This window comes from Rattus rattus, chromosome 10 (assembly GCF_011064425.1).
Source record: "Rattus rattus isolate New Zealand chromosome 10, Rrattus_CSIRO_v1, whole genome shotgun sequence".
NCBI lineage: Eukaryota > Metazoa > Chordata > Mammalia > Rodentia > Muridae > Rattus > Rattus rattus.
Window position 1 is genome coordinate 1,994,683 of NC_046163.1, and position 16,912 is coordinate 2,011,594.

General features: G+C 47.1%; 1 protein-coding gene across 1 annotated transcript; it reads left to right on the forward strand.

Annotated features, from left to right (window-relative positions):
- Nucleotides 1-4,769: 4,769 nt before the first annotated feature.
- Nucleotides 4,770-15,491, forward strand: Lax1 (lymphocyte transmembrane adaptor 1). The gene is made up of 6 exons (XM_032915230.1): nt 4,770-5,020; nt 5,869-6,052; nt 10,487-10,590; nt 10,934-11,038; nt 11,517-11,587; nt 13,968-15,491. The coding sequence occupies exons 2-6, from the start codon at nt 5,967-5,969 to the stop codon at nt 14,820-14,822; spliced, it is 1,221 nt and encodes a 406-aa protein (XP_032771121.1). The 5' UTR covers nt 4,770-5,020; nt 5,869-5,966; the 3' UTR covers nt 14,823-15,491.
- Nucleotides 15,492-16,912: the final 1,421 nt, after the last annotated feature.

Here is a 16,912-nt window from a genome sequence, read left to right on the forward strand (position 1 = left end):
GGCCTGGTCTGCCCTTGAAACTTCCTTATCAGTTAGCAATACCAACCGCCTCCCTCTCAGGATCCAAGTCTTAGAGGGTGTGCAGAGATCGCCCCTAGCCTGGCCTCAGTCCTCACTTCTGGCTGTTCCTTAGGCTGCTCAAAGGTCCTGGGTGGGGTTGGGGTGGGAGTGGAGAAGGGAGGGCACCATACTGGTTTTCCCACATCCTTAGCCCAAAAAGAAGGTATTTGCTGCCTTTGTTCTGTTTGAGACCTGCCTTGACAGGAAAGGCCTCAGGGACTGAACAATGAAGGGGGAAGGGGAGATCTCTTGGGAGCTTTCCCTGTCATCTAAGGTTGTCCCAGCCCCAAAACGTCCAAAAAAGAAAGCCTGGTTTGGATTCGTTTTCATTCTTTCATACAAGGCAATTTAGACATGTTTTTCCCCAGATAAGAGCTCCTGGTTGGGGATTTGGCTCAGTGGTAGAGCGCTTGCCTAGCAAGCGCAAGGCCCTGGGTTCGGTCCTCAGCTCCAAAAAAAAAAAAAAAAAAAAAAAAAAAAAGAGCTACTGGTTACCAGTAAGAGCTACTGGTAACTTTGTGGGTCAGAGACCGGCCACCAGTGCTAAGGGTTCCTCCCTGTGAGAGCAGCACTGGCCTCTGTCCCTTGTCTCCTGTCCCCTGTGTTCACACAGGAAGAATGAAAAGCAGCTGAGCGGTCCCCAGTGTCTCACACCATTTCGCTGTGAATCAAAAACTCAGCAAGAAATGCTGAAGAAAACGTGGGAGAGGCCCAGTCAACTGTGCCACTCTGGGTTCTTAGACTCAAGGGTTCCACTCTTTTGCCCCAAGGGTCTCAGAGACCACCCAAAGAGATGAGATGCACATCGAAGGCAGAAGTCCCTTGCAATATGCTCAGGACCATTCCATGTCATATACAAAGCCACAGAGACCCAGAAGAAGACCCAGGTCCCTAGAGGGGAAAGCTCGCAGAGGGGACAAAGGGCTAAAGTGTCTATGAAACATATCAAAGCAGACCTCGCCTCCCAGTTCTCCCAGCATCCTCAGTCCCTATCTGTCACACTGTGTGGCTGACATACCCTGCCCTCTACCCCAAAGTCTGCAGCCCAAGGGTAGAGGTGCCCTTTCGTCAGAGGCTCCTCTCTATCTATATAATCCAGATATTTTGGTTTTACCCAGCCCTTTGAACCTTTTCCCCTCTTGGCTGCTGCACCTGGTTCCCCTCTCTCCTCCCTCCTTTTCCTTCCCCATCTCCTCACTTGACTCAGGATCAGACTCACCCTGGACTCTCCCAGACGTCTCTGCCTTTGGCTGTGCTCTCCCTTTTACCTACATTTTCTCCTCCGCCATTCCTAGAACACTCGTGTCCCTCTGTCCTTTCTTTTTATTTGTCTTTTCATTCAGTGGTGACATTGTGTGTGTGTATGTGTGCATGTGTGTGTGTGTGTGTGTGTGTTATTACATTTTTTTTTCTAAAGATAACATTCTTAACAATCCGGGAGTAACAATGACCTCAAGGCCTATAAGCCAGAAAGGACCAGCACAGGACTTCAGATAGGACTTTACAGGACTTTCACAAAAGAAAAAAAAATGCCTCTAAAATGAAGAGTCTTGGGCACCCGTCATACAAAGTGAGAGTGGAAGGGCCTGTGTGTGGTGCATGCACCCACAGGGGAGCTGCCATATAGACCAGACACCAGGCCAAGGGAGAGCCAAGACTGGCTCCCCCAGTGAGGGATGTCATAGATATGGGAAGGGTGGTGGTGGTTTTACAGATGTTTTGTTTGGGATAGAGCCAGGCTGGCCCTGTGTTTATTTATTTATTTATTTATTTAGGTACTTTTTTTCAGAGCTGGGGACCGAACCCAGGGCCTTGCGCTTCCTAGGCAAGCGCTCTACCACTGAGCTAAATCCCCAACCCCCTGGCCCTGTGTTTAAAGAGTAAAGTAACAGTGGGGTGGAGGGCAATGGAGACAGATCTAATTAAATATTAGAGGATGAGATTAATGTCGCTATAACAGCATAGCAGGCCCTGTTTAATGAACTCCTGTACTCGTGTGTGTGTGTGTGTGTGTGTGTGTGTGTGTGTGTGTGTGTGTTGCAAGTTCAGAACCAGAAATTTTTCATTAAGGGACCAATTAATTTTCACAAGAATATTGTATACAAACTTTTACTGTTGCCAGTTTACATCTAAGGAAATGTAACCAAAAAAAGAAAGGAAGAAAGAAAGAAAGAAAGAAAGAAACAAAGAAACAAAGAAACAAAGAAGGAAAGAAAGAAAGAAGGAAAGAAAGAAAGGCAGATGAACTGCCAGGATCCTCTGGGTGTTAGAATCATCTGAATCCAGTCATGATACCTTTAACTAGAACTCCTGCCTTCCTGGAGACGTCTGAAAAGAATCTGCATTGCCGGCATTGATGACGTAGCCTGCAGCCCTCCACCTCCAGCAGGAGACTTTGCTCACCGATGTACATATGTTGAGTCCGTTTCAAACCAATCCACACCTAGTACGGCAGCCTAAGCCTATAATCCCAGCACTCGGAATTCTAAGGCAGAAAGATGGAGAGTTCAAGGTCAGTGAGACCCAAACTAAGGAAAATAAGCAAGAATAAAACCAGCCCTACTAGTTTACCTCACACGGGGCTCCTAAAATGATTTTGAAAGGTTTCAAGGGACACTAGAAGAATCCGGTTTAAAGCATGCACCTTGTTTCTCAGAAAGTACTCCCCACCTTCTTATCTTAATCTCTTTGCCAGATTTGACTTGTGGAAGGAAAGTTGAACAGTACAGTAAAGGGGTGTGGAGCCCGCAGCCTGGGGAGAGAATCCCTCTTGAGGTGGTTTTGCTCAAACAAGACATTGGATGGGACCCTAGGAGGGAAGGCTGCTCTGGCTGCAGCTAGCCGGCTGGACAAACAAGGCTGGACAAACAAAGGAGATGATCACACACAGAGAGATTGTTTACCCTCATACAGGGGTCAGAGGTCAGCCCCACCTGGCTTCCCTTGAGGCCCCACTCAAGCTCACACGGGCAGCCTGGCCACCAGTCTCTAGTGCGAGGAATCCAGTGAGGAATCCTAGGTTGGATTGTTGTTATGTTTTCTGAGACAGTTTTTCTCTGTGTAGTCCTGGCTGTCCTGGAACTCACTCTGTAGACCAATCTGGCCTTGAATTCAGAAATCCACTTGCCTCTGCCTCACGAATGCTGCAATTAAAGCCAGCACTACCAGGTTAGAGGAATCCTAGTTTTCATTCAGACTTGATCCCAAGGAAAGGTAGGCAGAGACCTACCACCAAACTGTGTCTCTAGTTAAGCAAGCTCCCCAGAGGGAAGGTGGTCAGAGACGGCATGGCAGGGTTTCCTGCACAGTACCCTGGGCCCTGAGAGAGGCAGACAGGTAGGGCGTGTCTGGGCTCTGGAAGCCAAGGACTCCAGTGTGCTCCTGAAAGAGGTTCCCTGAGAGGCAGAGTGACAAAGGCACTGAAGCCATCCCTTTCATCTACCTGGAGCTCTACGTGGTGTGGCAAGTGTCGTGGGAGAGGCTTCCGGCATGCTCTACTCACTCTTAGTGGTTCTGTCTGACTCACCGGGGGGAGGGTCTCTGGGCACGTGTGAAGTGAAAGGGAAGAGGGTTTAGAAACAAACTCAGAACATTCTCCCAAGTTGGGGAGGAACCCACCAGCATCTGAAATGGGAGGCTACCCGGGATTGGGATGGGGCTATAGAAGAGCCAGGCCAGCAACACGTAGCCCCTTGCCAGAAGCCCTGAGGAAGAAACGTGGCCCTGTTAACCCAGACTCCGTTCCATTCCCACCACGACACTGGAACAGAGGTTCTCGGAGTGTGAAACTCAGGTCACCTCTGGCACCATCGCCTGCAGATGAGCTATTTATAAAGCCGATCCTCCCTCTGAACCACAAGCAGGTACCAGAGCTGCATATCTCTAAACAGCCGATGAGATGTTTAGACCTGCTTAGAGCCAGTCTGTGGCCAGGCGTTGGTGGTATGCTTTTTTTTTTTTTTTTTAAATCCCAGCACTTAGGAGACAGAGGCTGGAGGATCTCTGTGAGCTCAAGGCCCGCCAGCCTGGTCTATGTAGTGACCGGGTGTGTAGGGAAACCCTGTCTTGGGGTGGGAGCAGGGGTAAGAACCATTCTGAACCCCGAGCCTGACTCACACCTGTCAGCACCGCACCAGGGACACTAAGACAGGAGGGTACCATGAGTTCAGACAACTTGGCCTGTGAAGGAAGATCTGCCTCAAAAGACAAAAACCAAAACAAAAAAGCCAGAGCCAGCAAGATGGCTCATTGGATGAAAACACTGCCTCGGTCCGACACCCGAGTTTGATTCTTGAGACCAACAGAACAACACTCTCAGCCACCCCCGCCAAGTGTTCTCTGACCCCCACTCATGTGCCATGGCACGGGTGCAGACACATGAAATAGATGTAAAAAGAATTCTTAAGTAAAAATAAACCAGTGGCAATTGCTCCTCAAACAAATTGCTTTAAACCTTCACATGTTGACCCTGGAAGCTTTTAACACTTAGAAAACCAGGGCAAACAGTCAAGTCTGTGACTCCATCACCACATGGGCCCCAGATGCCAGCATGCCTGTGGGGAACAGGAGGGCTGAAGGTGGGTTTCCTGCCGTCTGTGTAAGCTGAGCATTTCCTGTGCCCTGTGCCTTATTAGCACACCGGTGGAGGGTGCTTCCTGTCAGCGACTCTTTCCATTCTGCACGGTGCTTTGCTGTTTTCACACTGCCCTGGGGGTTGGAGGAAGACGAGTTTCTCACGAATCCTCTGGGCCACTTGGCAGTCTCCCCACCCCCATTGGTCCCTCATGTTTCCATCAACTGGCAGAAAACTAGAGCGTGGCCCCACGACGTCACACTGGGAGCACCAAGAGCTGGATGAGAAAGAGCACTTCTCCTGCAGTGGGCATTGGGGCCACCCCCAGTAAACCAAATCTGATGCTTTTGAATCTTGTACCAACTCAGTCCGGAATTTCAGGTCAAGGTAAGGGAAGGTTGGGTCTTATTGTTGTTGTGTTGTTGTTAGTAGAAGTACAGTCATTTACATTCTGTGTGTGTGTGTGTGTGTGTGTGTGTGTGTGTGTGTGTGTGTGTGTGTGTGTGTGTGTGTCTCAGAAGATCAGAAGATAACTTGAGGGAACTGGTTCTCCCCTTCTGCCATGCAGGGGGTAAACCTGGGTCATTAAACTGTAATGCATAACAGTAAGCATCTCTGCCTGCAGAGCCAGCGAACCAACCCAAGGAAGGTAGTTTGCTGGGGGAAAGTTCTAGAACAGAAGATTAGAATCTTCAGAAAGAAATAAAAACTAAAAACTGGTTTTGTGTGAGAGAACTTTGGTGACTATGATCTAGGAAGAATGGCTGGGGAATGTCTGTCTCTGTTGCACCAGGTCCGCAAGGCCCTGGAGTTCCTGCCCCAGGACCACAAACATAAGTATGGTTGGTGGTGCACACCTGTAAATCCCAGTACTAAAGGGGCAGAGGATCAGAAGTTCAAGGTCACACACACACATACGCACACAATTATTATTATATGTGTATTGTATATGTGTATTATATATACGTGTATATGTATATATATCGGGTATGTAAAGGTTTCAGACTACTCTAAGATACATGAAACTCTAATGAATGGCTATATTGCAAGTCCCAGGTTGTCTGACATACATTAGACCCTATCTAAATAAATAAGAAATTTCAAGAATACAAAATGATACATTTTGGAAAACATGGGGATTTGGAAAATTTTCTGTCATTCTATTATCTACTTTTTTAAAAAAGGTGATTATATGCAAAATGCATACCAATTTGCCTTTTTTCCCTACGAATCAGCAACTTAGAAAGAGCTAAGAAAAGTGGAAGTCATACTGGCTAGTCAGTCACGACACTGAGAAGACTTAGAAACTGCAAAGCCCCTCAGAGGTCCAGTGATGTTCACCACCCCAGCCCCTCCAGAGATCACAAGAAGGAGCTCAGAGCCAAGCACGCAGCAGGGGACTCTTGGCAGCCTGGAAGGGTGAGTTGCTCTGGGAAAGTGAACTCCAAGGTCCCCTGATCTAGTACAGGAATTGTCTAGCCTGGAAATGGTGCCACACTTACATCCCAAGCCTGGGCTCACTAGGACAAGCAAACCAAGCCGAGAGCAAACCATGCTGAGGGATGCTGGGAAGTAAGAAAGGAGATACTGGGGCTCAGGACAGGGGGACTGACTGAAAGATGAATTTCTGACTGGATTTTCTTCCTCTCAGAGGCCCTGACCTCTATGCTTGGGCTTTCTAACCTCTTGTCCTAATCCCCAGCAATGAGTTTTTAGATCCCGAAGCCCTTGTCATGAGTGAGAAGTGTAATAACAGATGTCATAAAGTTTTAGGACCTTACAGAGGTAGTCATGAATGTAAACTCACTCCCGAGGTTTTCAATTTCAAATACACAAAAGTAAAGCGTCGATCAATCGGGTGCCAAGATTTTAGGAATATTAATAGGTGTAAACTCCAGTGCTCTCTTCAAAGTAAAAACGCAACGAAAGTGTATTTTGATTTTAAATTGCTGTCGTTTTAGGAAATGTCAGTGTTATTACCAGAGTTAATTAGTATCGTGTGCAGGTGAAACACAGATACAGAGGACTAAGTTCCTATCCATCATTGAAGCCTTAAGCACCATCTTCAATGAGTTCCCTTTTTAGTACATTTTTTTTTTGTGGGGGGTGGAAGGGTGTAGAGGTCAGAGAGCAATTTGCAGAAATCAGTTTTCTCTCTTTCACCATATGGGTCTCAGGGATCAAACTTAAGAGTGTCAGGCTTGGCTGAAGGTGCCTTTACCCAATGAACCCTCTTACTGAACACTAAAAACTATTCTTTTAAGCTGATATATGCTTTGTTGTTGCTTTCTGCCTCCTTTGCACTTTATAATCAGTAAATAAAATTTATATTTACGTATTATGTTTAGCCTATAGTTTTGCAATGCATACGTCTTGTAGATGGCTGAATACCATATGTATTACTTGACATAACCTTCAAACAACACCTTAAGCAATGTTCAAGGATACATTATTTTCAACATGGCCATGTTGAACTTCCTTCTACCTGACCTTTGACTCTGGAAACCCTCTTTTCCCACCCCTGCTGACCTCTATTCTACTCTCTTGTTTCTATGAGTTCAATCCTTTTAGAGTCTGCATATAAGCGAGATGGGGCAGGATCTATCTGTTCCTGGCTTCTTTCACTTAACACTATGTCCTCCAGGCCCACCCACCTTGTCACAAATGACAAGATCTTTTCCCCTTCTGAAGCTGAATGATATCCTTTGCATATGTATTCTACATTCTCTCTCTCCATTTATCTATTGGTAGACACTCGGGTTAATTCTGTATCTTGGCTATTGTGAGTTTTGCTACAAAGAATATGACAGTACAAATGTCTCTAATAAACACAGGAGTACAGGCACACAGTTTCATTTGCTTTGAATATAGATCTAGTAGCGGGATGAACAGAGCATATGGTGATTCTATTTTTAATTTTTGGGGATAATTGCCATGAGTTATTTCCCACAATGACTGTGTTATTCTCGAAACTATTCCCGTGTTTGTTCATTTATTATTTCATTCACTTATCATTGAACAAACACTCATGACGCTCCTACCATGCTGCTTGAGATGTCCGTGACTCCTTGAGGCTCAGTCAGTGACAGTGTTTGATGGCAAACATAACCATAAATGTATACTATCAATCAGCCGTAAGTGCTTTGAAGAAGAAATAGAAGTAAGAAAGCTGTGAATGGTGGGTGCAATTGGGGAGGATCTCTCAAAGGAGGTGAAGACACTTGAGACTTAAATGGAACAAGGGGTTCAGCTATGCAGATCTGAGATAGAACTTTTCTTCGTATGGATTGGGCAGAAACAGCAAGAGGTCCTGGTGGTCAGCATCAGGGGTAAGAGGATTTGAAATGAGCCCGGATGTTAGTCAGGAGAAGACAGATCACATTATGTCAAAAAAAATCCCTGCTGAGTACAGACTGAAGATTCACTGTCAGCATGGTGGGAAGCCATTCTAAGTGGAAGAGAGACCCAGTATGACTTACTCTGTACGGTGATCGTACTAGCTCACGGTGTACATGATGTGTTGAAGTCAAGAATGAAAGCCAGGAGGGTTACCAGGGAGGGGACCACTGCAAAAGTCAACTTGGAACTCATCTTGGCTTATCCCAGGGTGGTAGCAGTGGAAGAACATGAGGTGACTGGATTTAAAGTGGATGCCCTTGCCCAGGTCAAAGCCGATTAATTGGAAGTAGGGCATGAAAAAGCAGTCAGTCAGGAGTGATGCCAAGGATTTAGATTGTACCACTAGATGGCGGGAAGTCTAGAGGGAAAGCTAGTATATAAAGACTAGGTATAGAAGCCCAGTTTTGGCTTGAGATATCTGTTGGACAACCTAAGAGAAATGGTCAATAGGAAGTTGGATCAGTAAGCCCAGAACTCAGAAGGACAAACATCTTTCCAGGTATTGCCCAGTGTTAACATTTGGGGGTCAGCTGCTTGTTCCTGCCAGACTTCCATTGCCTACTTCCTGCTAGAGGGGGCATGGCTGCCTGATGTTGCAATCATCTGGTCCCATTTCAACCCCCAAGCAGAGCCATGTCTGCAGCCTGCCAGAGAATTGCAAGATTGCTCAGAGCTGGTGTTGGTTAAATTTCACCCAACAGTCTAGTGTTGCTTAGAGACCAGCTCCAACATCTTGGGGTTACTCAAGTTCATGGAAGCTGGACTCAGTCACCAGAGCCACTCCCTAATTGTGAGTTGAGCAATCCTCTCCCGGTAAGCCAGAAAACCCGGGAGAATGAAGGGGATGCTGGGCCACATGTGTTTGGCTTTGGAAGCTTGCGGATAATGTGAAAACAGAAAGTCTTTGGACCTGAACTACCCTAGACTCTTATTCTACCTCTGCCTCTTCTGACCAATGAGATCTTGGCTATGTTACTTTCCTTTCAGAGTCTCAGGATCCTTCGGTGCAGAGCAGGACAGGAGTTTTGTGACAATTAAATAGTAAATATCGTGTGCAAGCCCCCTCGCACCTGAAAGGTGTCCAAAGGACTGGCTCCCTTTCCCGTGTGCAAAGCTTCTCTCTCTGTGAAGTTGCGCTTCATAGATGACTTCTTTTTCCTTTTATTGTTTTTAGTTATGTAGAGTTGTAGGTGTGAATGTGGGTACACTCCGAGGCCAGAGAAATTTAATCCACTGGAACTAGAATTGCAGAAGGTTGTGGGGCACTAGTGGGCGCTGGGAACTGAACTCTGAAACCCTGGCAGAGCGGCAACCACTGAGCCATCTCTTCAACGTTCTGAGATGACTTTCTCGGAAATGGTTTTGTCTCCTCTATTGCTCTGAAGAGACACCATGACCATGGCAACTCTTAATAAGGAAAACAGTTAAGTGGGGCTGGCTTACAGTTTTCAGAGATTTTAGTCCATCTTTGTCGTGGTGGAAATATGTCAGCATCCAGGTAGATATGGTGCTGGAGAAGGAGCCCAGAATTCTGCATCAGGACTGGCAAGCAGCAAAAAGAGAGAGTCACACCAGGCCTGGCTTAAGCTTCTGAAACCTCAAATCCCTGCCCCTCTGACACACTTCCTCCAACAAGGCCACACCCCCAATAAAGCCACTCCCAATGAGTCTATGGAAGCCATTTTCTTTTCTTTTCTTTTCTTTTTTTTTTTTTCTTTTCATTTTTTCAGAGCTGGGGACCGAACCCAGGGCCTTGCGCTTGCTAGGCAAGCACTCTACCACTGAGCTAAATCCCCAACCCCCCTGGAAGCCATTTTCATTCAAGCCACCCTAACATCCTTCATCTGGCTCCCATTCTAAATCTGTGTGTTACAAGAGGAATCTTCTTGAAGGAGAGAATACAGATGAGAGACCTATACAATTTAAACCAAGGTTTATTTAGCAAAGCTAAACAAAGAAAATCACTCCAAAGAAAGATTGGAGTGAGCGCCCCAAGGCCAGGCGCCATTCAATGAGTGTTGTGTTGTTGATTTAAAGAAAGTTTTTATGAACATGTATGAAGTAGTGGGTCACAGAGTGAGGTGACCTTCTTCCCAAATCATGGTTTCCCCTTTTAGAGTATTTTTTTTCTTGTGATCCCTACAATAGGTGGAGGAACTCAAAATCATAATGCAGGCGATATATTAACATTAGTCTCTTGAGTGGGCACGCATAGGAAAATGCCTTGGTTTCTGATATAACAGAAGCAACTTAACTTTGGATTCAAGAATGTTTAACCACAAAGGGGCATCTGACCATCAGGAGAATCAGTTAAGATCCAGGGGTGGTTTCCCTCTCTTTCCTTGTATCTAACTATTTGCCTCCCTGGTATCATTTGAAAGAAATGTCTTCTCCAACGTTCCCAAGCCCAGATCCTGTAGCCACCTGGAGCATGACACCTGGTTTTCCTCCTAGAGAGAAAGGCCAGCTCCTCTTCCCTGGTTTTGTGGTGCTCGTGACCATCTTCCTGGTTGTCATAGTTACCTGTATCCTGTGGAGCCGGAAGAAACAGAAGAAGCGTGAGTCCGTGTGTGTCTCCCGTTAAGCTGCAGTAGTACCAGTCTTCTAGCCCTGCATTCAAACCCTGGGGCAATTCCTAAGGGGAAGCCATTTCCTTTTCTGATGCTCAGGTCCTAAGCTGTAGCCATGGTATAGATCTGAGCACGGGCGAGAAGACATTGCTTTGGTGTCCTCGTGGCCCATCTGTCTCCCTGCCTCTGCCCACTGAATTCCTTGTCCTTTGGCTGAATTGGAAATATATCTTCGGTGACAGCTGGTGAGGGTGGGGACTATTGCTGGGGACTGTTGATCCTGAGAGTCCCCATAGCCTGTGTTCTGACCTATTCTCCCACTGTGTTTCAGGGCGTGTTCCTTACCTCCAAGTAACTCCGTCACTGGCTCTGCCTCCACCCCGGCAGCGAGCCAAAAATATTTATGACTTCTTGCCCCGGCAGCAGACAGAGCTGGGTAGGTGTCTCCTAATCCATGGGATTCTAACACTTTAAACTCTAGACTCCCAAGATGCATCATCTCTCGCCATTCAGATGCAACTTTCTCTAAGTGTCCAGGCTGGGGAACGGCACTGGGTGCTCTGAACCTCCAGTGAGGGCTGGAGAGCTCTGAACAGAGAGATGGAGTCAGCTAGGTGTGGGGTCTGCTTCTCTTGGCCGTAGGCAGCAGAGGACAGCCAGTTACATAATAGGTGGGGAAGACATTAATAAGACGATAGTGCCAACGTTGGAAGCCAGGGATGGATTTCTCCACAGGCACACCCTAGAATGTGTTCAGGTCTCAGAGCAGCGTCCGGTAACCCTCTCACCACAGAGTGCCAGACACGGATTTCAGGCTGTCACAGGCTCCATAAAACGCCCATTCATCTATCATATTGGGGGGGGAGCACTCTGAAGCCCACTGTCTATCTTCTGGATTTGTTTTGTTGTTGCAGGGAGACATCAGTTGAGTGGTTTTAGTACCGAGAGCCTCCTCTCCAGAGCGTCCGACAGCCCTGAGCCTGAGGTAAGAGCCAAGTGAAAAGGTAGAGATCCAAGAGAATGGCAGGAGAGGGGAGGGGAGTGGGTTTCGATCTGGCTTTACGGCCGATGAGTGGCATTTGGCACACATCCTGCAGAACTTCCTGCTTTTGAAGGAAAAGAAATAACACTTTAAGTTATGGCTGGTATTGGGACACCCTGTAACGCAGAGGGCAGGCTGACATTTGAAGGTCAGTCTGAAGTACAATATGAGTTCCAGGCCTACCTAGACGATATAGGAATATCATGCCGTAAGAGAGAGGCTTGGGGAGGAGCCAGCACTCAAGGTTTTAAGAAAAGCACATGCACGCATTCAAGTTATGTTAGAACTGAGAGTGATTGTTTTACTAAAGGCACGGCAATGTGTTTATCCGGATAAATGTTGCTCCATTCAGAGTGGCCACTCCAGGAGGCCATAGCTATACCGACAATGCTGTCAGTGTTCAAACCACACTTTAAACCCATCCTGTTTACCCCTTTATTTAGTGTATTGTCTGGGTGTGTGTATGTGTGCCGTGTGTGTGCCTGCTGCCCAGGGAGGTCAGAAGAGATGGTAGAGCCCTTGGAACTGGAGTTACAGATGGCTGTGAACTCCTATGTCGGTGCTGAGAACTGAACCCGGGTTCTCCTTTTGACTGCTGAGTGATCTCTCTAGCTCCTAAAACCTGCTTTTGGGGGATTACTGCTAGGGCCTATGCCAAACCATTTCGACGATCCTAACTAGCAGAGATTTCCAGAAACTATTCAACACCGAAGCTGATGTAGAATGGACATGGTAGGTGAGAGTGTGCCGACCACTCCAGGCAGGAGATAATGAATGCAAAAGTATTTGGCTCCCCATTCTGGAGGCTGGAAAGTCAGGGCAAAGGGATGCATCTGATGAGGCTTTTGTGCAGTCATAGCCTGGCACAGGGCATCGTGCAATAAGGTTTAAAATCAGTGCCATCAGGCATCAGCCCCTTCAACTAGTCCACTTCAGTAATAACAACATTATTTGTCCCTTCTTAAAAGTTATACAGGGGGGTTGGGGATTTAGCTCAGTGGTAGAGCGCTTGCCTAGCAAGCGCAAGGCCCTGGGTTCGGTCCCCAGCTCCGAAAAAAAGAAAAAAAAAAAAAAGTTATACAGGATGTAGGCCAAATGACACTCACCTGCTGTAAAACCAGATCCGTGCTGGGCAATGGCGGCCCATACCTTTGATCCCAGCAACTGAAAGGCAGAGGCAGGCTGATCTCTGGGTTTGAGGCCAGCCTGGTTTACACAGGGACAGCCAAGACAGCCAGGGCTACACAGAGAAACCCTCTCAGGGGGTGGGGTGGGGGGACAAATCATGCTATTCCTCACTCATTTATTTTGTGTGTGCCTGTGTGAGGGTGTGCCCATGTTACCACGTGAATCTGTAGGTCAGAAAACATCTTGTGGCCGGCATCGAACAAAATGGCTACAGCTATGCTTGAGGTCGGAGGGAGACTTCAACAAAAACAAAATAAAATAAAACTAGAGGAGGTTTATTCCTGCTAAAGCACTCAGAAGGCTAAAGTAGGATTGTCTGTCGCTGTCTAACCTGGGCTATTTAGCAAATTCCAGATGAATATAAGCAACAGGAGAAGACCTTATCTCAAAAAAAAAAAAAAAAAAGTTGAGGCAATTTTGCATTGAAGGTACACGTTCTTTTCTTGAAATTTCTGGTATCCTAGAAATTAATATCCCTCATTTTTTGGCATTTTCTATATGCTAACACTGTTCTGAATATATCACGTATAGTAATTCTTTTACCACAAGCAAAAACCCTATAACACAGACATGGTGGCGATCCTCAATTCATAGACTGGGAGGTGAAGGCACGAAGGTAAGACTTTCAGATTCATTCAGCGCAAAGTGGCAAAGCTGGGATTTGCCCTCCCAGTCTGAATCTAAGTATCGGTCTTTAGCTCATACTGCATTGCCCCTCCAGGGCGCTTTGGCGAAGTGTACTTTCTCCAGGACATTCCATGATCCTCCCCCATTGAGTCCTCCTTCTCCACCATAGCCAAAATCTGTTGTGATTTAACAACTCATTTCAGCTGTCGTTTTTTGTTTTGTTTAATGTTTTTGCAGTACTAATGGTTGGACCTGGGGCCTTGTATGTGCTACAGGTATTCAACCATTGAGCCTTAGGCCCAGCATTTTCTGAATCTCTGCCCGCTTTATTCATCCCCCGGACACATCTGGCACCCAAACACTTGCAGTGTGAGCCTCTGATTTGGAGCTAAGCTCTAAGCCACAGGAACGAATGAAGGGACTGGAGTGCCAGGCACTGGGGAGTGGAAGAGCAGCTGTGGCCCTGTCTCTGCTCTTACCCTGTGTCACTTTCTCTTCTTCTTCACAGGTCCCCCAAGCCAGTGGTTCCCTTCAGAAGCATAGAGCGTCTGTTCATGCCGTGGAGTACACAGTAGGCGTCTATGACAATGGTACAGTGGCCCAGATGTGCGGGCCCTTGGCCTCCTCAGCACATCGCGTGTGTGACGGAACTTCCAGAAGTAACAGCATTTCTTCCAAGGAGTCAAATGATTATGTCAATATCCCCACAGCAGAGGACACCAGTGAGACTCTGACTTGTACCAAAAGCACTCCTGAAAATCACCTTGGTCTTCCACGTGCCCAGCAGCTGGAATTTGCTGAAGGAGGGCATGCAGGCTGTGGGAATGCCACCAATCACACTGGCGTGTGGGCTCCAGGACTCCAGGGTAGTAATTCACTCAGCGATGGAGACAATTCATCTCAGAGTTCAAACGACTATGTCAATATGACAGGGTTGGATCTTGAGGACATCCAAGAGAGTCGACCCAGGGTCGCTTTTCAGTGCTGCAGAGATTATGAAAATGTCCCGCCAGTAGTTGCCAATGAAAGCCAGCTGCAGACTGTGGAAGAAGTGACATCTTCAACTACAGACCATGGAGAGTCTGGCCAGAGAACCCTATCTTCAGTGTATCACATGGCATTTCGGCCGTCTGCATGGAGTGAGGACAGTGCCATGATACCTGGAGAAGAGGAGTCAAATGGGGACTCTAGTGACTATGAGAATGTGCTGGTCCCCGAGTTAGAAGGCAAGGACTGGAAACAGGGACCCGGTACTTGGCATCCTTCTGATGAAGGAACACCAGGTGACCAAGCTGGAACGTTTTGTGAGGCGGTCTACCCTGCTGGATCTTTAGCCACTGAAACATCTGGTGAAGAGGTCTGAATGCCCTAGCATCATGGGACTCACTTGGTTAGGCGAAGGAGGCCGAGAGGAATAGGGTAGTAGCAGACTTCCCAAAGGCAAAAGTTTAGGAAGTCCAGAGAATCCTTCCTGAGCAAGATTGCTGTTAGCTCTCAGAAGGTCAACAGAAGGAAGTGACACTATCCTTCGGGATGTTGGAGGGAAAAGTGTGATGTGGTAGAAAATCATCACCTTTAAAAACTCCAGCTGCCTGCCGAGCCTGTGACCCAGGCAGGCCAAAAGGAAGATCGGTCTGGGGTATGCCAGGTGATTTCCACATAAGAGCTGGCAAGAGTGTAGAATTACAGGGCCCCTGTCACTGCTGGTGGATCGAGAATCAGACTCCTGCCATAGGAGTCGTCCATTTCACCGTTAGAGATTAAAACTGTTTTTAATGTACACTGGAGTTGCACAAATAAGATAATCTGTTGTAGATAAGGAGGGGCAGGTTCCCTTTCAACTGTTTTTATTTTATTACCCTGGGCGATATATGGCTATTTTCTTTCTTTCTTTTCTTTAACTTTTGATTCTCTGTGAATTGCACATCATGCACCTCAATCCCACTCACCCCCCCTTTCTATCTGCCCTCCACCCTTGCGACCTCCCTCAGCAAAAGAAGAGAATAAATAAATAAATAAATAAATAAATAAATAAATAAATAAATAAACAAACCCCGTTGTGGAAGCTGTGGTGGGTCCCACAGTAAACCCTTTTGTCCACACATCTTTACTTGCAAATGTTCAGGTTAATGGGTCATTGGTCTGGTTTGAGGTCTCTGGCTTCTGCTACACTATCCAGACTGGTTGCTCACCAGGACAACTTTTGGATATCCTGTTGTCATGGAGATCCTGTGGTTTTTGGATCTGCAGGACTGACCCACTTCACATACTCCAGAAGTTCGCAGATGGAGCGGATGTTGGGGTGGAGCGACTGAAAGCCAGAGATGTGGGCCTGAGTGGTAGCTGAGTCGGTCAGTCTGCCAGCTCTCCTATCCCAGCTGGGAGAGCTCAGCTGGCAAGGAGCAGGGCCAGCCCTCCCGCTCTCCCAGGTCACCTGTGCCTAAGGCTGAGGTGCTCTCTTTCTCAGAGTGCGGCAGCCACTGAGGAGTAGAGCCAGCTCTGCACAGCCCTTGGACATCAACATGGTCTCAGGCCACAGCCCAGACGAGAGATGTCTATATGGCCTTTGGTGGTAACATAGACCATGGACGTTGACACAGACATCTACCGTTACATGGCCATGAACCCAGACATGGCCCTCAGCAGCAGCATGGGCCAAGACATCACCATGGCCGACAGGCTACTCACAACATGCTGTTCCTCTCCACCCTTGCGTCTCCAGTGCCACCTCTCTTCAGAAGGTTCAAGCTGTTCTGCCTCTCTTTCTCTCCCCTCTGTCCACCACACACTTGCATATTGTAGTGGCTCCTGCTGAGGGCAGACCATGCTGCTGTAGGAAGGCCTCTGGGTGTCTTCTACCTGCCCACACCACATGGTTGCGGGTGGGCCTCTCGATACGGCCATTTCCACATAAGCATATGACGTACTCTGAGATATCCACCCATTTCCCCAAGACTTTGCCCGGTCTCGTTTCTTCTTCTCTCGAGACCATTGCCTTCCGTTAGACAGTCTCACTTCTGCTTTCCTGCCATCTGTACGTAAATGGTTTTATGTACCTGTATAAAATCTAGGGCCTACTAAGGAGCGCAAACATGATATTTGTTTTCTTAATCAGTGTAGTACTACTGACCTGTCAGATAAAATCAGTGTGGTTTTACTTTGCATTTCTCTGATGGCTGCTATGGTAAACTCTTCATGTGTTTATAGCTGTCTGTACTTCATCTTTTGAAAAGTATCTATTCCTCTCATTAGTTCTATGAATGAATGAATGAATGAATGAAGTGTGTCCACTAGGGTGACCCAGAACCTAGGCAATGTCATTCAAAGAACCCTGAGCACACTGAGCACTCAGATCCTTGTCCCCAAGGACTGCTCTCCAGGAAAAGGAACAAGAACTTGCGGGAGAAGTGGCCATTTCTAATGCTGCTTGTGCATATTGCAAAAGGAGGAAGG

What these genes read in the sequence shown, in the direction of transcription:
- Lax1 (XM_032915230.1), top strand. Translation starts at nt 5,967, where the DNA reads ATGTTCACCACCCCAGCCCCTCCAGAGATCACAAGAAGGAGCTCAGAG. An exon ending in ACTCTTGGCAGCCTGGAAGG is followed by an intron (nt 6,053 to 10,486) that starts GTGAGTTGCTCT and finishes TTTTCCTCCTAG; the next exon opens with AGAGAAAGGCCAGCTCCTCT. An exon ending in CCGACAGCCCTGAGCCTGAG is followed by an intron (nt 11,588 to 13,967) that starts GTAAGAGCCAAG and finishes TCTTCTTCACAG; the next exon opens with GTCCCCCAAGCCAGTGGTTC.